Raw genomic sequence first — 26333 nt, 5'->3', positions numbered from 1 at the left:
TGGGATTTTCAAAGTAAAACCATTATCTCCACACTTAGCTTTGAATAGAACACGCTATTAAGTTTAAGTACCAACTTGACAACCTCTTGATAAATTAACCCCCAACTGCCATTTTACCCTCCTTCCTTTGAATTACCTGTCAAAACCTTCCCAATCTGCTGGGTAAAGACAGACAGCCATGGTAGTGTCAAAGGGTTAGCGTGGGAAAAAACCTAAACAACTTTTCAGATTTAAGTGAACTTGATTACCGAAGATAAATGACAGTAAGCTCCTACAGACAATGGTTTGACCTAGACTTATGGACTTTCATATACAAATGTGTGGAAAAAAAAAACTGAAATAAAACACTATGGCTGTATTTCAAATCATATGGCTAAGCATTAGGTTAATCCACTGTTCTAGCATTTGGTGGTTTGCTATACATTCAATGCCAAGCGGTTATTCCTTTGTGTATAAATCTTAAAATCATAAACTACATTGTCAATCATGATGATTGTTAGTAATTACAATAACAATATACTGTAAAGGAAAATGAACTAATAGAATGTAAAAATAATAAAAGCCAGTATGTACTCACTTTGTCCTGCCAGCTGTTTTACCTGATGCAATCTTCTGATAGAAATACTCTGATGCCGTGTCTATAAGCAAGCCCAAATATTTCAACCTCTGCTTAGGTATGGGATTCAACTTCTCCCACTTTACTAAAATCCCTAGATCATGGCAAAAAGCAAGAATACGATCTGGATCCTGTAGCAACTGCCTCTTCAAGAGGGCCAGGATCAACCAATCATCGAGATACATTAAAAGATAAACAGTATCCCTAGCATGTCACCCATTGGCTAGACAAGCATCCCTCTATTTTTCGTAGCAGGAGAAGAGGAATGGTGGCATCAGCATTTCTCTTGCCCTCCCCTCTTCCCACCGCTACCCTTCCTGAAAGAACCAGGTTGAGGTGACCAAAACGATTGTGCATGCACAGGCTCTTTTCGGGGAAGAGGTTAAGGGTGGTGTAGATCGGGGTATCGGAGTGGGCACAGGAACCTTCCTCAATAACGATCCCACTGGTTTGGCTGCAAGTATCTTTAAAGGGTCGGGGGCAGTTGAAGAAAATGGCTCACTTGATCAGGAGTTCTGCAAAGCAGTCCTCTAAGATTCCACCATTGCCTGCACACAATTCCTAAGAAGGAGAGCCTTCCCTTCCAACGAGTTCCTCATTAACAATTCCAGCTCTGGAGTAACCTGTCACGAGAAACGGAAAACCAACACATTACGTCTCTTCATAACCCAGTTAGCCCACTGGTTTGCTGACTGGTGAGCCAGAAGGGACACAGCCTTCCCAACAGTTAGCATAAGACTATAGTATAATACTTCTCCAAAGGCTCTGGGGTTGATAACTTCATTGTCTTTGCAAAGTACGTAACTGCTCCAGATATATATTCAAACCAGGAAACAGCATAGAGAGGGGCCAGGGATGATAACTACAGTACATAGTTACTGACTCAGAAGCCGAGGACGTTCCTTTCACCTTGAGTCTCTCCAACGAGAGTTTCCACATCAGTGCAATGGGTTAACAATGCAGATGGGCTGCTGCAGCATTGTCTGGCGAGTAGAAACTTTGCTGCCTAAAGAGTGTGGGGAAGGTGTTGGATTTTACCTGACTGACTGGACTCAAGAGAATTCTCAGAGCCACAGATCTGATCGTTAACTCTATCCAGGGCTAAATCAACAAAATCTGACCAAGGCAACCACAAGAAGGGCCTTGAGCCTTGAAGAACGACAAAGTGCTGATCAATGACCAAGGTTCTCTTCAAAGGAGGTGCCAAGGTTTCCAGCCCTAGATCATTGCACTCAAGGATGAAGGCTTGGACTTTCATGAACGAGCTCTCCGACTCGGAGTAGTCTGCCTCCATAGGCCCCAGACCATGGTTTGGTATCCCCAGGACATCCAGACCATGAGTACCCTTGTGCTTCGCTGGGGCCGAGGTTGTAGCAGAACACTAGAGAGATTCTGCTTTCCCGTCGGAGTAAATCCTTTTTTACCTCAAGGACAAAACCAGGTACATAATCAGGGGAGGACGTAGGCCCAGAAAGGCCAACAACCTAGAAAGGAGAATTCCTGGCACAGATCTCAGCAGAGACGGACATAGTACCAAATACTTCTCCCTCTGCAGATTGGGACATGAGGACAGCCATTGACCTATGCCACTACACCACCAGTTCTTAGTATTTCATTGCATGCAAGATTGCAATAGCCTTGAATGGTGCCATGCTCTCAACCAAGTCGAGTAAAAACTCATTGGAAGAGGGAGGAGTGGGTGCCCAACATCCTGGAAGAGATAAAGATGAAGTTACTGAAGCTCTTCCCTCATCCTGGGAACTGAGTGTATACAAGGACATACACTCTTTTCCAAGCTGGGTACCCTGCAGCTAGCAGGGATACCAAGGTAGTTGAGATCAAGGCCATAGCCCCGGAAGGTTGTAGCACATGGCCGAGACATGGGGTCCCAGTCCCCAGTGGCTCCAAACCCCAATGGTGGGGAGCCACTCAAGTGCAATCCACCACCCTTGAAGGAGGAGAGATGTTGAAAGATGCACTCTCCTTACAACTATAGCTAGCCTTCCTGGACTTCGACCTCTTCCTCTTCATCTTAGAAGAAGAGTCAGAATCAGAGACTAAGGACAAAGAGAAAGAACCGTGTGCAAGCTTCTTCCTCTTCCTGGCTCTTGCACCAGGCTCTGCAAGCAGATCGGTAGAGGTCTAAGTGACCAGGGACGATGACGCTCCACTGGAGAGAAAAAACAAATGGGTTTTTACAACAATGGGACTTCTGTCACATGGGAGGGAAAGTACACTTACAGGGTTTGCAACCCAGCTCAGAGTAGGTAATACCGGCCCTGGACCCCTTGCCCAACGGGCACAGGAGAAGAGGTGGGATACACTGAGGCCACATGAGGGATTAAGGTATTCCTGGGCACAGGGGCAACATGCACATTGATCTTTGAAGCCTTCATAGACCCAACATTGGGGCGAATGGCTCCTGTGGCGGCACCATTTTAAACATTCAGTCCTTTTGGGGATGGGGGGCACACTGGAATTCCATGACACTTTCCACCACTGGCATCACCAGGATTACAAGGTACACTGGCACTAGGGGAACCGAGGGAGAAGTAGCCTTAACTACCTGAAAAACTTAAGGAAGCCTACCTTAGGTCAAACTTGTCCTAAGTAATCTGCATGGTCACAGACAGAGCTTCCAACTTCCAAAGGGGTGCTGCAAACACTGGGGTACCCCACACACAACCAAAACCTGATAAACCTGCTGAAGCTCATCAGAGAGGTCCTTAACCTTGAGGCGTATGCATAAGGGCAACGAAGGTAGTCGCACCCACTTTGGAGACCCAAGCAGCAAAAGGCCTATTCAATGTCTTCTTAGGCGTTGCCAAGGAAAACATCGAGGAAAGCTTAGCTCTTTTCTTTCGTATGTTTGTCACTGCACAGGAGGCCATGACCTGTAATTGGCACATGGGGATGATTGCCAACAATCATGCCCTCTACAAGAGACATAAAGGGAGTGTTTATTCATGAACCGGTTGCAAGGGCCACTCTTCCACAGCAAATATGAATATCTTGACAATGACTGTATTCACTTCCTGTAATAGAAAAAGAAAATAAAAAAGTTTGGTCAGGCACTGGCAGTACACGTGTACTAGACAGTGGCTGAATCAAAAGTGAAGCAACTCTGGCTTGGAAAGGGGGCTGGGCTCTCCGGCCACACCCTTCGCCAGATGAATAACTGCTTGTTAAATGAAAAATTTGGAGGAAATCTGTATTTTTCCTAACTACAAACCTGACTTCTTTACATAGGAATAGATATCAGTGAAGATGGAGTGACTGGAAGTTAAACTTTTATAACAAGGTGTAAAGAGGTGGCTGGTAGTTACTGACTGGGAGTGGGGAAGCCCATCCCCCTGCCTGCTCACTGAGCACTCACTTTGATTGCAGCTGGGACTTTCTAAGCGATAGGTGATGCCGGGAAAGTATGAATAAAGGACTCAGGTTTGTATAGTTAGGAAAAATATAAATTACCACCAAATTTGTTACTTGTTCTGACATAAATACAAACTATTCTGTCCTTTACATGAGACTCGACATTCGGTGGGAGGAAGTCCCTATTCCAACTGGCTGGATACTTATCCTGGATAAGTGAAAAGTTGAGATTTTTTACATCTTGTACACGAGTAGTTTAGCAATACCAACAGGTCGACGGCCCATGCAATAAAGGATATGGAGCAGAAAATCTATGTAGTAACAATGAGGGATAAATATATCTGTAGGTTTGCTTAGTTACAACACACTACCCCTTGTAAGGAGTGGTTGAATGACACTTCCATATTATATAATAGAAAAGCTAAATGCTCAGTGGAGCTTAGTTGGAAGTAAATCCATTCCAGCTAACAGGGTTTCTGATGCTGCACCCCAATAGAGAGGAAGATGAAAAGGAAAAATAAAGGGTTAGTAAATTTTTCCTCTCATTTCAGTCTAACATGTAACCTCCTTCCTCAATACAATAATAATGGTCCTGTGAGAGGAATTGAGGCAGCTATACACTCTGCTGTGCATTCCCTACAGGTCATAGCAAACTTTGAATCAGGATATGACGGATTCTGGTTTTTAGCTACACACTCAAGGACGAAGAAGAACAAGACCTGTCTCCAGTGCTTGGTATAAGGATCACTAAAGGAGAGAACATTAAGCTTGCTGACCCGTTTGGAGGAGGCTAGAGCGAGCTAGAAACCCGTATTGAGGGTAAGATTCCTGTCTGCGGCAAGCTTCAACGGTTCATGAGGTGCCCTACTAAGGGACTGCAAGTCCTTAATAACGTCCCAGGGCGATGGCCTCACCTCTATCGGAGGACAGGACTGCGCAAAACTCCATATCAGCATAGTGAGATCTGTCGAAGAGAAAATATCAACTCCTTTCAGCCTAAAGACCTAGCTGAAGGCTGAGTGATAGCCTTTCCCCGCTGATTACGAGCAGAGCTTTTCTCTTCAGAGGTAAAGTAAAATTCGGGTATCAATAGAATACTGTAGAGGCTCCGAGAGGAGAAATACCCCTTCCATGACACCAATCACAGAAGATGAACCACTTGGCTTGATACACTTTAGTTTTAGGTTTCCGGAGGTATCCAGACATTTCTCTCGTAACTTTGTGCAAAAAGCCTTTCTCTGAGAGGAGATGGTGACTAACCACCGAGCAATGGAATATCTGGACATATGGTTGACACAACAGGCTGGGGAGAAGAGGCAATTCTCTTAGAGTCTCTATCAGAAGAAGTAGAAGGTCCGGGCACCATTTTACAGGTACGACTTGGTAAAGTTCTAAAAAACAGGTCATAACTCGTTCTGCAATCTAGACGTAAGTTGATCTTAAAATGTGGAATTTCCGTAGATTCACTATGCTCTATCATGATACTGTAATCATCTTGGTATGTTTTATTATTATTTTCTTACAGTATATCATTATTTCATTTTCTTGGTTCATAGGATATCATAGTTTTCATATAGTTCGTTTATAGCTATTATTATTAAAGGTAAAAGTGTCTGGTTTCAGTTCCAGTTTCATCAGAATGTCAGCCGGACAAGCCCAACACCCCACTGTGGTGCCCAAACTCAGCAGTATTCTCCCCAGTAAATAGCTTAAACTTACGGTCCCGGGCTGGGATCGATCTGCTGCCATATGAATGCCAGGAAAACACATTACCACTGTACTAGCCAGGAAGCTAGTACAGTGATTTCTAGTGTTGGAAGAAAATTTTACTGCATTCTAAAAAAATCATGATTTTCAAAAAATTAATTGTGTTCATTAAAGCATCTTTGTAATCTATTCTTCAGTTTTGGGAACATTTTAACAATTAACAGCTATTAACTTTATTTTTGTTTACCTTTGGTTGTTATCAGCTGATCTCAAGGTCAGGCTACCGTATAAAAAATATGCGCACATACGAACAATGAGTTTCATTTATATAATTTCTTACCTTATTCAAAATATCTTCATAATAAATATTACATCCGCACCAATATGTTATAGGATAACAGTTATCATACAGTTTTTTTATAGCCATTATTATTAGTTAGCATATGAATATGCTCTCCCTCTTTTAGTCTACAGGTAGTTAATTTCTAAAGCTGTATACTGTATTTCAAATTCAAGTTTATTATTAAATCTTCATATATCTTTAAATATCATTAGATATTACTTATTGTTATTCGTTGTATTGATAATGGGAATCCAGACATCTCTCGCGCAACTTTGTGCAAAAAGCCTTTCTCTGAGTGGAGATGGTGTCTAACTACCAACCAATGGAATATCTGGACATATGGTTGGCACAACAGGCCGGGGAGAGGATGCAATTCTCCAAGAGTCTCTTTCAAAAGAAGTAGAAGGTCCAGGTACCATTCTACAGGTAGTAGTCGTCTTACGACCGGGTTGGGTTCCAAAAGACAGGACGTAACTTGATCTGCAATCTAGATGCAAGTTGATCTTAAAATATGGAATTTCCATAAATTCATTATGCTTTATCATGATACTGTAATCATCTTGGTATATTTTATCAATATTTTCTTACAGTACATCATTATTTCATTTTCTTGGTTTGTAGGATATCATAGTTTTCATACCATTTTGTTTATAGCTATTACTATCAAAGGCTAAATATATCTGGCTCTAGTTCTAGTTTCATCAAAATAGATGCTCACTAGAATGTCAGCCGGGCAAGACCAACACCCCACTGTGGTGCCCAAATATCTTCCCCAGTAAACATCTTAAACTCACGGTCTCGGGCTCGGATCGATCTGCTGCCATGCGAATGCCAGGCGAACTCGTTACCACTGTACTAGCCAGGAGGCTAGGACTTTGTGCCTTTCCTGTCCTTGTGGGTAACGCAAAAAGTATTGAGACAGGTCTGAGCGACGCGGAAAATGGAGAGACGTGTCTGGGTGGTGCGTGCAGTAACATCAGCATGCCCTACCACCATAGGCTCAGGAAAGGAGGTGTTATATAGTAGAGATAGGGGAGTTAATCCACGAACATACTCAAGTGAGCTAGTGTGTTCAGGGATGTGCAAGCAGCCACGCCTGCATGAATGCTGGGAGACATGTTGCTCACCAACAAGTAGATTCTTGTGAGAAGCAGACTTCTCAAATATGGGTACCATGTGCATCGCTGACGGAGGGAGCGCGGGAGGCATGATAACACTAATCAGGTCTCTCTCATCAGTTAGGAGAGTGCATTACCAAGGATGGTGCAAGCAAATCCCATGGGATTGCGTGAAGCTCTGTCACATGTTAATTGTGCAAGAATGTGAGTGCACCTATATTTGCTAATATTAATCTGGATGTTATGTGTGCTTATCAGGAGTGCACTGAGCACAGACAAGGTCTGGCAAACAGGGTCTCCAATCTACTCGGAAACCATTGTGCGTTCATTAATAAACGATGATTTAGTCCAAACACTGGATGCTCGGAGACATCACTCGTGCGAGCATACATCAAATCGAAAGATACGGTCTTCAATTGGGAAGGAGAACTTGTACCTTCCGATATCATCATCTTCAAAACTTGTAAGGGGTTGTGTAATCAGGGAAGTTTGTCTCAAGGCACTGTCATAAGATGCTGAAGTTTATTCCTCTTCCAAGAATTTAAGTCCAAAGGTGAAGCACAGCAGTCACCTGGAACAAGTGTCCATGAGTTAAAGAAAGAAGCTTTTAAAAGTCAAGTTTGTGAAACTGTAGACATCACAACGGGAGAAAATGATAAGAAATATGCTAAAAAAATAAAAAAAAGAGAAAAGTAATTAAACAGCCAAGACACTCCAGCCAGTAGAAGAACATCTGTTCTCACTGGTGGCTGAAATTAGAGTGGCTGCTTAGTAAGCAAGCAGGGGGTCCGGACTTGCCCGCTCCTCACTGGTAACTATCGACCCCCTCTTTATACCTCGTTATAAAAGTTTAAGTGCCGAGTACTCCAGCTTTGCTGATATATATTCATATGTAAAGGATGATGGTTTGCATTTGTGTCGGAACAACCAAGTTTTACAACCATCCCAAGCTCGCGCTGAATTAATCTCCCTAATCAAAGGACGAGACAGGGTTTGTATGTCGCGTAGGAACAATAAATTTTCGACAAGTTTTTTTTTTTAGGATCTACAAAGCCATTCTTGCCCTTAAGAGAAATGAAGGTTAAGTTTCTCATGAATATATTTTTTGTTTGGTACAAACCACAGCATACTGTATAGCTTTACCAGGAATTACATTACTCCATCCCCACATTTTACACCTTGTTTTGTGCAAATTAGAACTATGAGAGCCTAAATGGGAAAGCATTTATGTAACTCATTAAAGACCCACTATAAATAACCACCATTAACAAGGATAATTGTATTTTAGGAACTGGTCTGACATGAAAAGATAAGAGAAAACTTTTTACAAAAACTTTATGTACTCAATCTTGAAGGAAAAATATCATGATCAGACATACATAATACTATACTGACACCATAAGAATCCGTTAAATATTCAGAATTTTTAGAATCTCAAGTACTACGCAGGAATGTAATATAATTACATGAATTATGACTACTAAATTCAGATAAGTGATTCAGTTTGAATCTACTTTTAATAGTCAGTATTAGACAGATAAGACAGAATATCCCCAAAAAGTAAAAACTAAAATATGACTCTATGAAAAGGATAATAAATAGGAGTGTTAGAATTCAAGAAAAGAATGGAAAAACTTGAGGCATTACTAAAAAGAGAAAAGGAAATGGAGTAAGGTTATATGTAAAAAAAAAAAAATGGAAGACAAGATGTGAAAAATTAGCTTGTAAGGAGATACTAATTTCACACTCACACCAAGATCAACTGCATGAGTCTTAACTGAGAGGCATGGGCACTACCTACTGAGCCAACATAAATATAAAAGAAGTTGGAGCTCAAGTACAGTATTTGCACAATACTTGAGGAGTTACCAGGAAAAATTGCAAAATTTGCAACTAGCAAGTTTTACCCAACTTCCTAAACCACCAGTGACTCAATTGACAACATCTAATTTAGATTACCCAGCCCGTTGACTCGGTTGCTACCACTCCTGTCTTTCACACTATAGTCCATTTCTTTTATCGAGGCAGATTTGCACCGACTCGCAGCGGTGCCCTTTTAGCTCGGAAAAGTTTCCTGATTGCTGATTGGTTAGAATTATCTCGTCCAACCAATCAGCGTTCAGGAAACTTTTCCAAGCTAAAAGAGCACCGCTGCGAGTCGGTGCAAATCTGCATCGCTAAAAGAAATTGACTATAGACTCCTAGGTTTAATCTTGATACAAAGTAAAAATATATTTCTATTGCACAGTATGATTGTACAGTATGTTGATTTCCATCAGGTGGACTAATACTTAGCTTGCCAGGACTTGTATCAGATCTAATGAAAATACAAAAGACAGTAATTACAGCAGTAAAAAAATATTACCTAAATCCCTTGAAAAGTTGGCTTAACACACAAATACTATGTAACAATATTACCAGTACACCTTGATTTGAAGGAAACTATAATCATAGCCAAACAATGTAAAATCATATTCCAAATGTTGCTAAAATTGTGATTAAATATGAAGTCATAAATTCATCTATAGCAGAGCATCATGACTAATACCAGGAGTCAAAGTAGACATACTTTAAGGGAGCTAGATGAACATAAACATGCTTCCAAGATGAGGCATAGATATATATTAAGAGAATAAAATAAAATAAAAAAAAAACAGCATAGCAAGAGGCTCATGACTATTTTGTTCACATACAAGTTTTAATGTACCCAAGAGTCATAAATTGAGAAATACCAGTAACATTAAAACCAGTGGTCTTCAATACAATTTTCATCCATCTACCTCTAAAACTACTTGCAAATTTGTAATCTCACTAGCTATCTCATCATTTACGTAAAATGTTAGGAAAAAAATCTCAGCAATAAATAAAGCTCATATTTTAAAGGTAACTCTATGCAAATCCATTGTTTACCTTAGTAAAGCTTTAATCAAAATAACCTTCATACCATAAAAAGGTTGATCACTCATCGGTTTCTTGAGAGTTTATGGTTTACAGTCAATCAGCAAATAATATAAATAATTCATTGTGAAAATAATGGCAACTGCCAGCTTACGGCTCTTCAGGGAAGGTAGCGAACAATGTTCCTACGTATGGTTTTCTCCGAGATTTTCTGTGGATGAAAATTCATTACACTACAGCATAAAACCCTAAATCACCTTTTAAATAGCTGTGATTTAATCAAATATAACTCTTCTTTTATAGTACTGTACTAAAAAAATATATGGCTTCAAAAATACATCTTCATAGCTCTGGCTTCCTACATTTACCTACGAGACATTTTCTCACACAGAACTTACCAGCATAAAACTAAACCCACTCCAACAGCAGCACACGTCTTCACTTACAAAAGTTAAACTATGTTAGTTCACAAAAAAATCCAAAGACGACTTCACTTACCTCCCTCTACTACTTAAGCTGTCTAGTCTTTGTGTAAGCTCCATTTTTGTGCTGTTATAAAGAGTGATGGCCTCTGCCTCCATTTTCTTACGCCGCAGTTTACCATCCGGGTCAGCTTTTTCTTCAGCTTTTTTCTTTTTCTTTAAACTCCATTTAGGTCTGTTGATATAATTTTTAATGAAAGCAAGTAAAAATGGTCCATCTAAAGCAATCTATCATTTCACTGTAAGCTATTTTGTCCCTAAAGAAGAAAATTGCTTAACTCATAAGGTACTGGATTTACAGTACAGGTACTCCCTTTTTAACAATGGATTCCATTCCAACAAACCTGTCATTAAGCAAATTTTCCATAAGACTACATGGTAAGTCTGTCTAATGTTGACTACTAGTCACCAACTATTTTTCATACTTTAACTAAATTCCACTATTCTGGGATAAACAAGAGAGTCCGTGCAACTTGCCAACACTTCACCAAAGCTACTACTAGCAAAATGATAGTCTTGAGATTTAGAACTCTGTCTGATGACCTACTCAGTGGCTTATATGGGACACAAGTAAGACTTGAGAATATGGGTCACATCCCACTCCTTGTCCCTAGCAACTCCTACACAAGCATAGATAACTCTTATGAGGAGATGTTAAGCTCTTTAGTAAGAAGACAAGGCTCATGGCTGAGTAGTAGGCTTCTACAGTTGTGACAGAAAGGAGTTTTCAAGTGAATATATTGAGTAAGTCTGCGATCTGCACTAAATTTGCAAACAGATCGAGATATCACTCTATTTTTGGCCATCTGGGAGCAGCCAGGTTCCTCAGAGACTTGACATGATCAACACTTGGTTCGACAATATGTAAATCAGACTGAAGAAAGAAGCATACGCCTCACCAGATGAAACTAGTGAGAATTGCTACCCAGATGTGCATCTGCTTTGTTTACTTGCAAAGAGGTAGTGTGTTTCTTTGCTTGTTACTCCCTTCATTCTGTTGATGCCAATACACATCAAAACATGCCTGGTATTACACACGGTGGCATCGGGATAACATAATCTTCATTAGTATTATCCTTTTAATTATTATTATTATTATTATTATTATCAATACTATACTGTAATCATTTTTATAAGCTACGAAAGAGTATAGCACATGGCTGTAAATCACATAAGTTCACACCTGGTGAGATTTCACTAAAGAGTCTCCTCTCCCTAATATTAGCCCCTCCCCCTCCTGTCTTCAGCCAACCAACAAAGTTTTTGGGATTCTAGCACTCTGAATACAGTATGTAAGAGCTATTTTAGTCTTTTCATGTTACCATGAAATAATCACACCATTCTCTCTAGCCAATGGCAACATTCCCTACCTTGGGTATTTCTCAAAACACCCTTGACGCCCCCAATTGGGAGACTGTCATCCTACCACCAACCAAAATACTTGCTATTCTAGTCCTTATGATTATATAAGGTCTATTTTAAGGTATTCACATCCAACCTTATCATCAACCCAAAAATACTTACAATTCCAGTCCTTATTCATGATAATGTAAGGTCTATCTTATTGGGTTTCTATGATGCCACAGTGTTCATAATCACAGAGAAAATATCTCTGCCTCGACTATAAGTCCCACCAACGAGACGAAAACTTACCATTACTAGTAAAGGAAATAGTTGACAGACGAGATTTATCTTTTTTTCTTATTTTTTTCCTTTTTTCAACACACATCTTTTGTCAAAAGTTTTTGTTAATTCGTATTTATTTATTGTATTTATACCTTATAAATCATACATTATTGAACACTTCTTGTATCAAAAGAAACAAATGGATAGTTTCCTTGGATTTTGACGAAAGAAAAATCTATTTCTGGGCGAGGAACCTATTTGGCCCAGTGAACCCACCCCTCTCTTTTTCCCTCACCCCAGGCTGGTCCAAGCTTGGGGTGCTAGGAGGAATAAGGGAGGGAGCATGGGGAGGGGTAGGGGTGAGGGGAGGATAGTCGTAGTAGAAGGCAGCAGTCGGGTGTAGATCGGCACCTCCTAGTTCCGGGGTATGTTGAAGAAGGAGAGGTCTAACTGGTGAGGGACCTATGGTCGTGGTTCTAACACGCCCCAGTTACTATACAGACACTTATTAGAGTGAGCGAGCTAGGTTTATTACTGGCATTCCCTGCATCTTTTTTTCTCTGGTATATTTAGCAATATTTATGCATTTTTACACTTAAATCGCATTGCTTTATCGTACCTTATAATTATAAATTATAAAATGACAAATTCAAAGATAATTTGTATTTTTCCTAACCATACAAACCTTAGCTATTTACACTGGGTTTACCTTTTAGCGTAGCTGAAATGGCGAGCCATTAGAATTTAACGCGGGTGTATTACCCCCGCGCTAGTTAGCAGGGGGGTAGGGGAGTGGTAGCTAGCTACCTCTCCCCCCCTCACACACCGGTGAATTGCTTCACTTTCACTTAGAGGTAGGACTTGTCTTGGGGGACAGGGCTGGCGGGCAAATATATGTAAATAGCTAAGGTTTGTATGGTTAGGAAAAATAAATTATCTTCGAATTTGTCATTTGTTCCGTAACCGAAATACAAACCACGCTATTTACATTGGGTGACTTACCCCTTAGGAAGGGTGGAAAGTCCCCAGCCATACTGGCTTTGGCTTTACCCGGGGACTCAGAATCCGAGTGAGTCGCACTCGAGAAAAGGAGTCCCAGCACCTCACAAGTTCCTTGCTCCGCAAGGAACCGTGTGGCCTACATAAGCTTGTGTGTGAAGGAAGAAGTGTGACCCGTCCTAGGCAGTTAACCTGGAGTTCCAGAAGGAACTCTGGGTTAGGACGTTCCCAATACCACCTCGTCAGGGTATGGGGGACGCGACAGTATTGACTCAATACTCGGAACACAAGGAAGCATGGTTTACCTGCAGAGGTTTGAGGTCAGCTATGCAGAGACCACGATGCTGCTTCCCAGTAGAGGGGATGATGAAGAAAGAAGTAAGGGCCAGACATACTTCTTTCGTTCATGCAGACTAAAACCTGATAACAATGCCCTCAACCTTCTGCTACCTGTCCAAAAAGGAGCCTGAGGTTAGACCAGCTGTTGTGTAGCCACCACAGAGCGATAGAAACGTATCGATACTCCTGTGGGTCACGCCCTGCAGGAAGCGGGCTGCGAAGGTCATTAGACGCTTCCAGACTCCAGCTTGTAGCACCTGCGTCACAGAGTAGTATTACTCGAAGGCGAGGGACGTTGCGATGTATCCGACATCGTGCTGTAGGGCGACGTGACGGGGGAGGGTCTGGAATCAGGTCGAGATGAATGTCCTTGAGTCCGAGCTGAAGAGGTATACTGGTGACTCTCCCCCGTGTCCTTCTTGTGCTCCCAACCCGGCTGCACGTGAGGACAAACTGCAGCTGTTCCCAAAGATAACCCCTCGATTCCTTTACTGGCAAGAAGGAGAAGGTTTTTGGGTCATCAGATACAGAATGGTGACTCGAAATCTTGAAGGAATTGGACCGAAGGGCCGGGTCCCCAAGATTCTGAGTCTAGTCAACAACTCAGGAGCGAACCTGAATGTTGCCTTCCCCCATTCCTTAGAAAGGGCGGAGTCGTACGAGACCAAGAAGATTGCTTACACACTGGCCGCGGCCAGAGTGAGCAGGAGCCCCAAGACGGAATACGATCAGAGGCCTGACGTAAAGGGTCTTGAAAAGATCTCTTAAGGAACTAAAAAGTCCGAGCCATGCTCCATGTTGGAGGTCTCACTCCGACTAGGGCAGGGACGTTCGCAGCTTCGCATGAGCGAGGAAAGGTCCAGCGGAAGGAAAAAGTTATTCCTTTCAGCCTGAAGGTCAGGGAAAGGCTGAGCGACAGGCTTCATTGCCGAGAGCGGAAAGGAGTTTCCTCCCGCCGAAAAGCAATAAGTTCGGTATTGCTGGAGAAGAGGCCTCAAGGGAAGAGGTATATCTCCCACGACACCAACCACAGAAGACTCTCCACTTCGCCTGGAAGACCCCTGTGGATGACTATCGCAGATGACGGGACCTCCGCCCCGCGACTGTAGCGGGTTGTCTCTTCTTGAGGAGGAGGCGTAGTGTCTCCAGGCATGAAGCCGAAGCGACGCCCCAGCTCGTGAAAGATATTGCAGTATGGTTGTTTGAGTAGCCTGTGCCGTGGGAGAAGCTCTCCCGGGAGTTCCGTCAGGGGAAGCAGAGGGTCCGGAAACCGTTCTGCGTATAGTCCCAGTGGAGCTCTCAGGGCCATTGAAAGGTTGACCGACAACCTGGTCTTGTTGAGACCCATTCTCAACAGACAACAAAGGAGGGAAGACGCAGGCGTCGATGTTGTCCCACCATCACCGGAATGCATCTTGCCAAAGAGTCTCGGGATCTGAGACTGGGGGGAAGAACAGCGGAAGCTTGAGGTTCCAAGCTGTCGCGATCAGGTCCCACAGGCCAGGACTTGCTGGTTACTCAAGGCCAAAGACCCCCAGGTACACTCTCTCTACGAGGCTCTGCTCAGATAGCCGGAGAGAACATTCCTCTGCCCGGAATGAGCGAGCCGATGGTGGTATTGAGAGGATCTCAAATCATCTCAGTATCTCTACTGCAAGATGCGAAGGTATGAAAATGCGTCCCTTGCTGGTTAGAACACGCCAGTACCATGAAGTCGTCGCGCACGGAGCGACTCGGCAGGAGCTGTAGGATCTGTGGAGGGGCCAGACTACGGCCCCTAAGCCTGCCTGAATGATGGAGAGGTATCCTTCAGGTCCTGACCATAGGCCTGGACCGGAACATGCCCCCCCCCCTTTCTTTGACGAGTCCGAGAACAGCATCAAAAAAGTGGGGAAAGGACGAGAATATCCACTCCTATCAAGAGGTTCCATAGGTCAACACCCATTGCAGGTCTAATCGTTCCGCTGGTCCCATAGGGGCCAGAAAGTCCGGTTAATCGTTGCTTTGAAACCACCGGAAATTGGGCCGCCCCACAGGGAACTTATCCTGAGGCGACCATTCGGAACTTTAGACGGGTCAATGAGGAAAAGAGACCTAGGAAACGTTCCAAGGTAGGGCTGAAAGCTCTGCCTGACTGAAAACAGGTACTGCGACTCTCCTCAGCCTTGCCACAGTCAACTGAAGGGTAGGCTTGGAGGAGGCGGCAACAGAAGCTGGCGTCCCCAGGCGGTCACCCATCCAAGTACCGACCAGACCCGACGTTGCTTAACCTCGCTGGACGGACGAGAAGCGGGGTTTCCAATGTGGTAAGGCCGTTGACTCAATATCATGGCTAGATACTCCAGATGTTGAGGCCGAAGAAGAGAAGGCTCCTAGCAAATTACCATGAACCCCCATTCATGGTAAGGATCCGGAAGCTTGTCCCGGCGTTGAAGAAGGTCGAACCCGAGCCTACCGGAGTTGACCAGACCTCCAAAAGGCGAAGGAGGCGGAAGCCTGCTCCTGAGCGGCCATGAGAAAAGCAGGGAGAGTTCTCTGGGGATAAACCTGCGATGCCACGGCGGGATCGCCACACTGCATCTTAAGCAGGAATACCTGTAGTCTAGGCTGAATTCTAAGAGCTTCCTGGAAGGTGGATGGAATGGAAACTGAAAGTACCCGTCCTTCCGATCCAGGGCCTAAGGAGTCCTGTTGCCTCGTTACCAGTCTGATCGATTCTGCCGTTCCACGCTGGACGAAGTTTGTTCGACAAACTTGATCAGAGCTGAGAGGTCGACTACAGAACTCTCGTCTCAGATACTTCCTTACAAGAAAGGATCGACTGAAGAAGCTGGGGGATGAAGCCGTCGACGATCCTATGGAGGACCTTCCCCTAAGGCATGGATCATTCTGCCCAAACGGGCAAACTCTTGCCGACCCTATGGCATAGAGGTTCAGTGACACTGAATTCGCTGACAGAGACGGCAGGCGCGATATCCTTGGCTGATCACGGAGATCGTGCAGGAATCGGCATCGGGAACCTGTCATCCGGATGAGTAACCTTAGGCATCCTCCCAGCGTGAAACCTGCAAGGGGGGTTGCCAATCCTAGGGTTCGTGAACTCTGCCGCTCCCTCTAGGATTATGGCCCCCCGGGAGAGCCTCCCGTGCTACCTGTTCCTGACAGGAGGGGACTGCTATTGGACACCTTGTCTCAGTTGTCGTAGCCGGTCCGATAACTTAGGGCGACGAGGCTGAAAGAAAGAGGTGCTGGAGCCCTGCAGGGTCTGGAAGAAAGCGCCTTGGAGGAGTGAAAACGGAAGTCGACTTCCTCCGCACAACCGCTGTCTATGTCTCTGTCCTTGGGCACAAACAAGCTCTTCCCAAGGATGGAAGGGTGTCTGAGGTTGTCGACATCCACGGATGAGACACCCGAAAGGAAGCCCTCGGTCATTGCGTCCAGACGGTCCAACATCGAGCTTGCCCGCAAGTTCGAAACTTGGCGATGAAACGCCAAGGTGCCTGAGCCGGAGAGGAGGAAAGTACCCATGATCTTCCTGGAGCTTCCTTGAACAAAACCTCGGGTCGCAACCGAGGAGGGAAAGGACATCGTAAGCCCCTTTCACGTGATGGAGAAGAGGAAGGGGTAAACCAGTCACCCCTTGGCCGATGGAGAAATCTCGAACAGAAAGCTCCCTGGCAAAACCCTTCCAGGGAATGACGGGGAAGGGTTAACCCAGGTTCTGGAAAGAAAAATGTTGCTCAGACCTCCCTGAAGATTCTTCCTGCTCTTGCATGTGCCATGCTCTGCGTTTACGGGGTGAGGCCGTGTTCTGGAAATACGCTCCAGAAGACTCGCCAGGCTGGCCATGCTGCGAAACCCCAACGGGAATCGCGGTCGCAATCGCCCTGGCACTCGCGCGATGGTAAATCAATGGTTTGCGTGTGGCCGAACGTGGAAGCGCCCATGCGCGGGCACGCAGAATCGCAAACGAAAGTGCGCGAAGGAGCGCAGAAGGAGGGCGAGCGTGGTAGGAAGGGCGAGAGCTGGTGGTCGGCGAGCGATGACCCGTAGGCGAGCAATGGATACTGCAGGAATCAAGCCGACGTTCGTGCGATGAAACACCGTCGGTTCGCGCGACGGAACACCGTCGGTTCGCGAGAAGGAACACCGTCGGTCCGCGCGAAGGAACACCGTCGGTCCGGGCGACGGAACACCGTCGTTCCGCGCGACGGAACACCGTCGTTCCGCGCGACGGAACACCGTCCGTCCGCGCGATGGAATACCGTTGGTTCGAGCGCGGGCGAACATTGGAGAGCATGTGCGCAGTCGCGCATGAGCATAGGCGCGCGGGCACGTGGGCGCGCAGGCACGTGGGCACGCGGGTGATCGCAGGCGGTCAGGAGACCGATGACGCATAGGCGGGCAATGGCACGTTGACGAGCGATGGCGCGTTCTGGCGAGCGATAGCCCGTAGGCGAGTGAAGGCGCGTTGGCAAGCGATGGCAAGCGACGGCGCGTTGGCGAGCGGTGGAGCGTTAACAAAACGCTAGCGCGCAGGTGAAGAATCGCGCGGGCGCATAGGCGATTGCCAACGCGAAAGAGACTAGTGATGGTTAGCGCGCTTCGCGCTAACAGAAGACGCGCAGGTGCATCAGGAAGGTGAGCGCTAAAGCAAGCTGTTAATCAGGCGATCCTAGACGGTCAGAAAAAACCGTTGGCGCCCATTGGTGCGTGGCAGAAAAGGGCGCGCAGATGTGCACTGGCGATTGAAGAAAGCTGGCGCACAGAAGGACAGAAGTAAAGGTGAGCGCTGGCGAGCAGGAGGAAGATCTACGGCAAGACTCAGCTACCGGAGATCGTGGTCCACAGCAGGCGAGCGCTAGATCGCTACTGATGGTGTCCAGGGGAACTGACACGCGTGGCAGATCGATGGCGATCGTTGACGCGTAGGAGATCGCTGACGAGCAGGCAAACGTTGACGCGACTATGGTCGCTGGCGAGCTGGTGATCGCTGGCGAGCAGAAGGCAACGCGTGGAAGCCTGTGCGTAGAAGAAGAGTCCTTGTCCAAGACCTGAACCGAAGTTCTAGATCGCGAGGGCGAAGGTGGGCGCACAGGGCGCGTAACAGGAACCAACAGGAACAGCAGAGATGATCATCATGAGAGCGCTGACGAACAGGAGAGCACTGGCGAACAGGAGAGCGCTAGCGATCAGGAAAGCGCTGATGAGCAGGAGAGGGCCTGTGCGCTAACACTGAGCAGGAGAGCAGGAGAGCACCTGTGCGCTAACACTGAGCAGGAGAGAACACAGCAGAAGGGCGCGCAGGGGAACCCTGACACGCAAGGGAAGAACCCCCGTGGGAGGCAACCCTTTGCCCCGAAGGGATCGTTGTCCGTCGGGAGACTGATGTCCGTCAGAAGACCGTTGTCTGTCCGTCGGGAGACTGATGTCCGTCGGAAGACCGTTGCCCGTCGGGAAGACCGTTGCCCTTCGGAAGACGAGGTCAGACTGCTGTCCATCTGCACCAGGGGCGGAAGATCAAGAAGAAGGAGTTGTAGGCTGCATACGGCGATTCAAAAAGGCGCCTCTTAGCACCCTTATAGGGAGATGGGAGGCCCTTACGACGTAGCGAACGGTGAGCCTTATGGCGAAGGAGGCCAACAGCAACAACAGCAGAAGAGTCCTCCGAAGAGGAGTCTCTATGAGTGTACTCTCTCGCGAACGAAAGAGAAACACTTCGTAGAAGAGACGGGTCAGCCAGTGACCCAAAAGGAGCAATCCTCCAAAGAGGGGCTCCTGCAGTTGCCCAGCCCGAGCGTAACTGCAGGTGCGACCGCTCAGCACCAAGAGCATAGTCGCACGAAAAAAAAAAAAAAAAAAAAAAAGGCAAGAGAAGAACCCCCCAAAAGGGGAAAAACTCAAGCCTGGACAGGAAAAACTTCCCTCGGAAGGAAAGTTACCCACCCAAGGAGGCGAGCCTCCTGAGTGTTCTAAAATGAACTGGAGAGCTGTCAATCGTCACGGGAGTACTTCCAGAAGAAGGAGACACGCCCCTGACGAAGATCTAAAGGGGAGGCAGCAACAGCCGAATCCCCAGGCCTCAACAAGACAGCTCACTCCGTTGTCACATTACAGAAACGAACTAGATCGGTAACTGTAAAAAAAAAAATAAAAAAAAAATCATTAGTTAACATTCATTCCCCCGGGAAGGCTCCGAAGAGGAATCCCGAGGGAAAGGAACACAAGAATTACACAACAGGCACGTGCCCTCACAACCACTTACACTCACGGAAGGAGAGCTGTAACCAACACAGAATTGTAACAATTATAATTATGTAACTATGTAATTATGTAATTTAAAAATGAATGAACACTAAAGAAAGAAAACCCCGAAAGGTATTGTTCTACAAAGCTGAAAAATCAACAAATACAATTAGATTCATAAACTAATTGAGACAAAACGTACGGCGTAGCAACCCCCCCACACGGGAAGGAAGCTACAAAGGCGTAGTAAGTAACGTAGTAAAAGGGTGAACGACCTCAAGAGATAGAGAGAGAAAGACCGAAGTCAAACTCGATCGCGACCCATGAAATTACACCATGGTGGCCTAACTGCCGAGGGCTCCACGGAGATATCGTACACTACACACACAAGCACAAACTCTGAAAAGGAAACTTACTGATTTCTATACTCAAATATATACATAAACATGAGAAAATGTTTACATATATATTGAGTAAAAGAAAAGTAAGTGATTAAGTAAAGACAAAACAAACAATGGCTGCCAAGCAAGGACAAAGACAGAGACGTCTGTCCATGTCCGAGCCAAAAGTGAAAGTGAAGCAATTCATCGGTGTGTGAGGGGGGGAGGGGTAGCTAGCTACCACTCCCCTACCCCCCTGCTAACTAGCGCGGGGGTAATACACCCTCGTTAAATTCTAATGGCTCGCCATTTCAGCTACGCTAAAAGGTAAACCCAATGTAAATAGCGTGGTTTGTATTTCGGTTACGGAACAAATATTTCTTATGTCAAAGGAAATAAAAGTATATTTTTACTACATTTCTGTACAACGTAAAGTTCATTATTACTACTTAGTAGTTATATATCTTTTGACGGCTATTTATCATGGAATTACAACAGAATAACATAATCAATTCAATGAATATAAAGTTTTCTTACACAAAATCTCACAGTGCTCTACCATTATTTAGAGATAATTACTTAAACTTTTTTTTTAAATTATTCTATGACCACTTACCAGTGAATGGAAAAACATTTTAGTTGTTTAGAGCAAAATACATTGGAGAATAAAGCAAACTTTGAAAAAAATTATTCTGTAATCAGCAGTAAAATAAATAAACATGGTAATGTAGCTTATTATAGGATAAATGAGGGAGTATATCCAATGATGACAAATCTCGTATAGAGCTCCAGTAGTGGATCCACGGCTTCATAGTGAAAGGGTTGATGCAAGATACTACAGCAGTATTTTTGCTCATCAACACTAATAAGTCTTTTCTCAAACATTCTTGGAATGTCTTTTATACCTCCTAAACATTGATGCAGATGCATTTCCGCTGCCCAAACTCTTGGAGAGACCAGGTGAAAGCTCCAACCCTCCCTCCTTCAGGGTATTTGCATGCCTAGAGGTTGGGAGTCAAGAGACTCCCCTCAGGTTTCCTTCATCCAGCTGTCTGGACAGATTAGCCTGTACCTCCTGTCCCATTGACACAGGAGAGACCATTGATCCTCCAACATCACAGAAGGAATCTCTGGTATAGATGCCTATGACTCCCTTGAGGAACAAGCTTTTCCATTGAGAAAGGGTAGCTGAGAAGTTTGTCCAACATCAAGCATTAAGTATCATCTGGACAAACAGTTACACTACCTTTCTGAGCTTGCTGATGCAAAAGTCAAATTTAAAAACTCTCCCTGCTGCTATATATATCAACATGCTCAATGCTCCAACCTCTGCTTAGGTGCAAATTAAGTCTTCTCTTAATTCATCACAACACACAATTAGCAACAAAAAGCAAGGTTATCCAGATCCTGTAGCAACTGCCTCTCTGAGGAAGCCAAGATTAACCAATCATCAGGGTAAATCAAAAGACATACCCTGTATGGGAGAACCAAGGTGCCATCAGCATGAAAACACGAGTGATGTACAGTCCAAATACAGGGTCTTGAATGGTACAAACTGAGGAAGAAGCTAAGGTACAATCTTCAAAGATTAGAGATGAATGGGTGCTTGGAGGCACACATTCCTCAGATCCCATGAAAGTATGAAGCCTCCTTCACTAATAGAACTCAGCAGTTAATACAGTTCCATCCTGAACTTGATTGCTGTACAAACTGGTTCAGGAGATACTACAGGTATATGACCTGTCTTCAGCCCTCAGCTGACTTTTCCACCAGTTGTCAACTGTAGAAGCCTAGAGATCCGTTTCAAGAGATCCGTTCCAAACGTCTTTGAGCGCATACTTGTTTAGCATCTTTTATTTTTGCAACAATGCTAACGATTTCAGTGATATTGAAAGATAGATACAAAAGCTGCAAGTTTGCAATAAAGGGGCAGGCTAGCAGTCCAGAAAAGGTAAAAAGTATTCATCCCAAAGAACACTCAATGCCTAAGGTTCTGCACCGTTCCCTGCCTGGTTACCTAAGGTATACCGGGCATCCCACTACTCACGGCAGCAGGAAATGGGGGGGGGGGGAATCCAACATAAGCATCCCTTTCTACCTTTTCCTGCATCCCTTACTTAACTGGTCAAGTTGGGGGCAAAGAAAGTGCTGTACTATACATACATAGGATCCTTCCGAGGGGAAGTTGCTAGTGGTCCTGATTGGGGTCTAGAGAAGCTCAAGGCAATCTTCTTACCTATCTTTCCCACAATCATAACCGTAGATGCCCTTGAAAAGCCAGGCCCCTTGAATGAGACTGAACAGTGGATCAAAGTTCTGTAATGCAGATATACATTTCATCATTGCCACCTGCACATGACTCCTTGGCAACAGTAATTTAGACCTTCACACGGAAGAGCCAGTGTTACCTCTAGACCCTCTAGTTTGAGAATTAGGACCCTACAGCATATCTCTCCCCTAGTTAGCCTACTGGTTTACTGTCTGGTGTGATAAAAAAAGATCAAGTACACCAGTATGAGTTTCCTTTACTTCTTCTGAGGGCCAAGAGTTGATAACCCCATTACTGTATTATTAATTATTAATTATTCATCATCATCATCTTTATCATAATGATTATTATTATTATTATTATTATTATTATTATTATTATTATCATTATTATTATTATTATTACTTGTTAAGCTACAATCCTAGTTGAAAAAGAAGGATGCTATAACCCCAGGAGCTCCAACAGGGAAAATATTCCAGTGAAGAAAGGAAACAAGGAAAAATAAAATATTTTAAGAACAGTAACAACTTTGAAATAAATATTTCTTATAGAAACTATAGAAACTTTAACAAAACAAAAGGAAGAGAAATAAGATAGAATAGTGTACCCAAGTGTACCCTCAAGCAAGAGAAATCTAACCGAAGACAGTGGAATACCATGGTACAGAGGCTATGGCATTACCCAAGACTAAAGAACAATGGTTTGATGTTGGATTGTCCTTCTAAAATAGCTGCTTACCATAGCTATAGAGTCTTTTCTACACTCCAAGAGGAAAGTGACCACTGAACAATTAAAGTGCAGTAGTTAATCCCTTGTGTGAAGAAGAATTGTTTAGTAATCTCATTGTTGTCAGATGTATGAGGACAGAGGAGAATCTGTGAAGAATAGCCCAGACTATTCGGTGTATGTGTAGGCAAAAGGAAAATGAACCATAACCAGAGAGAAGGATCCATTACAGTACTGTCTGGCCAGTCAAAGGACCCCATAACTCTCTAGCGGTAGTATCTAAACGGGTGGCTGGTGCCCTGGGCAACCTACTACCTTCAAAAAGTAGATAACGACTTACCACCGGTCATATTATGAAACTTCTTGGAAGGTGGCCATGACAGAAGGTCTCCATGGCTTGGAAGTTGAGAAGAGCTTGCCTTCTGATACGAGGCTCTCCAAGGGAAGACTTTCTGCCTGCGTACACACTGAGGGGTCAACCTTAAGAGCTGCTGATACAGAAGACTCTCGTTCATAGAACCTTGCTGACTTGAAATGCAGAGGGGGGATCATGTTGGACCGACTGGAAGAGAGTTCTTAAAACTACAGATCTGATCATGAACTTAATCCACGGCCAACTAGCAAGATCCGACTATGGAAGCTCAAGAAAAGGTCTTGACCCTTGAAGGGATTGCTAAGTGCCAATCAATGACCGTGGACCAACCTGAAGCTGGCACTATGGTTGCCACATTAAGTTCATTGCACTCACAAATGAGAGCAAAACCTCCAAACAGGCACATTTCAACATTGAATAATCTACTTCTGATTGGTACTGGGCCAAGATCTGGCACCTTTATAGCATGAGTATCCAGGGCAAGACTCCATAGCTGCTCAGGGGATCTACTACCAAGCCCCCACAAACATTCTGTCCCATAGACATAATCAGCAACATAATTGGGGTTCGATGAAGGACCAGGCTGGTTGTCATCTGGGAGAGAAAAATCTCTGGCACTGATCAGACTTGAGACAGAAGAGATACCAAGTACTCTTCCCTCCACTGATTATTGTAGAGAGTAAACTGCGGCTTTGTTCCATGCGCATGGAGCCAGGTCACCCCAGGCACCAACCCGTGGCCACCGACTGCAAGCAAGCATGCAATGATGTCAATTCAGGATAAAGTACTGTATCCAGGGGAAAAGGTTAAGGAAAGGGATCAAGTACCTCCAATATCTGGCCAATCATGTGTCTTTAGCAAGCCTGATTACCAGGGTAGTTCAGTTGGCCAGCTGGGTCTTGGCCCCACAGGGTCATGGTCCTAGCCCCTGAAGATTACTGGGCAGTGAGCCCAGCCCCAAAGGGGATGGGAATGTGGGGTGATCAAGAAAAGTGCTTGGCCCAGCAGGCAGCGCATCCCCTGCGGCCCTGCCAGCCTTGTTACCAGGGTTGTTGTTAGGCCAGTGATCAGGTACCTGGCCCTAGGTACCATCAAGAGCCATCCCCCTCCTGTAAAGAGGTGATGGTGTTGTCATGAGCCCTATTCTTGCAACTACAATTAGCCTTCCTGGACTTCTGGGAAGAAGTTAGAATCAGAATCAAAAGGGTAAGAGGAGGATCAATCATGCCTTTACCTGTTACAAATATTTCCCTCAGGTTTTGCAAGCAAAGAAGTCACATAAGCAACCATCAACAACAAAATTCTCCAAAGGGGAGAACCGCAGGGGTTGCTCCGACAGGAACCATAACACTAGAATCAATGCCACAATGGAAGTGGTAGGCACTCTCACTGGCATCAGTAATACAAACAAATGGGTTGTCGTTACTGGTATGGGGAGTGTGGGAATCTCAGATCCTGGGGTCAAAGGCAGAGGGGCAGGGGTGACAAGTATAGGGGTGATAGGCAAAAATGATTAGCACGGAAGCTAATCCCAGGGGACGGATATCAAGAAAACATGTACAGGTTTATCAGACATGGAGCCTTCTTACGCCTTTTTGGCTTCAGCAATTCCCAATCCACAGGGGTGGTAGGCTCTACTTGGCTTATGGCACACTGCAGGGATCACCACTGGGGTCACTGACACTCCTGGTCCTGGGATCACTGCTAAATCACTGGTGTCACCACTGGGTTCACTAGCACTGGGGACACCAGGAGCAAAGTAGCCTTAGCTACTCGCTCCATCAAAAAGACACTGAGGGTTACCTGCAAGAGCTAAGGAAAGACAAGTCTTCATTAGGTTACTTGTCATTGGTGGTCTGCAAGGAAGAGATTCCAACACATGGAGTGTGGCAATTACCTCACGCTCTGCTAACCTTAAAAAATTCAACAATGTACAATACATCCAAGTTCTCCCTGCTCCTAAATCATACTTCCCTAGGACCACTCCAGTTGTTTATATCCAGAAGCTTCAGAGAACAGTGAAATCAACAAGATGTGCATAGTGCTAAACAGTTCCCCTGGCATTGTCATGGGTGCTACCAAAAACAACAGTGGAGAAGACAGTCTTCATGCTCCTAAAAAAATATGCCTTCTTAATGGTAAGCTATAATTTACATTCATATAAAGGAAATAATTACAAACAATCATGCTTCCAAGTTGCAGTGAATGGATCTCTCACCAATTTAGCCATAAACTAATGCAGAGTCCACCCTACATTCGCATACCTGCACCACTCCTTTTTTATATGAAGCCAATATCAACCATTCAAATTAAATAGTATAAGAAAAAGATTAATCAGCCTTGGATAGGAAGCAGCCAAATACAAAAGTGAAGAATATCTTGTGATCTACACATGCTCCAACAGAAAAGAGGAACTCCCCACCTAGCATGAATCTGGGTGGTGCCTTTAGTAGTAGCAGCAGTATCCGAGTTATTCCCGATATTTCAAAAGCTTTCAGTACTACAAAAAGTGTGGGATAGGAAGGTAAGAATATAATAATGTAAACTAACAGGTTTGTATTGACATTAAAACTTTCAGTACCCAAAAAAAAATTATAACACTAAAAACAACCAATAGGTTACCGTACATTTGTCTGAGTAGCTATTCAAGTGGGATTTCATATTGTACGAGACACAACTTGTCAAGGTACTGAGGCAAGACTGAAACCTTGATGGTTTTTGAAAAAGCTGAATAAAAAAAATTATGATGCCATAATACAGTCATGAGCTTACAATAGCTTTAGCAATAATGTGGATATTAAATATGGCTTAGAGAACAGGGAGACTAAGTACCTTCTCT

At 44.5% G+C, this 26333-nt stretch overlaps 1 protein-coding gene across 2 annotated transcripts in view; it reads right to left on the bottom strand.

Annotated features, from left to right (window-relative positions):
- The window catches only part of LOC137640108 (armadillo repeat-containing X-linked protein 1-like), a 235707-nt gene that overhangs the window by 96403 nt on the left and 112971 nt on the right, over window positions 1-26333 (bottom strand). For both annotated transcript variants that reach the window (XM_068372572.1, XM_068372573.1), the window contains exon 5: window positions 10553-10711. In XM_068372572.1, the coding sequence (XP_068228673.1) occupies window positions 10553-10711 (159 nt within the window). The remainder of the gene's footprint in view (window positions 1-10552; window positions 10712-26333) is intronic.

The sequence above is a fragment of the Palaemon carinicauda genome, chromosome 4 (assembly GCF_036898095.1).
Source record: "Palaemon carinicauda isolate YSFRI2023 chromosome 4, ASM3689809v2, whole genome shotgun sequence".
In the NCBI taxonomy this organism is placed as follows: domain Eukaryota; kingdom Metazoa; phylum Arthropoda; class Malacostraca; order Decapoda; family Palaemonidae; genus Palaemon; species Palaemon carinicauda.
Note: the sequence above shows the minus strand (reverse complement) of the source record. Positions and strands in the feature narration are given on the sequence as shown.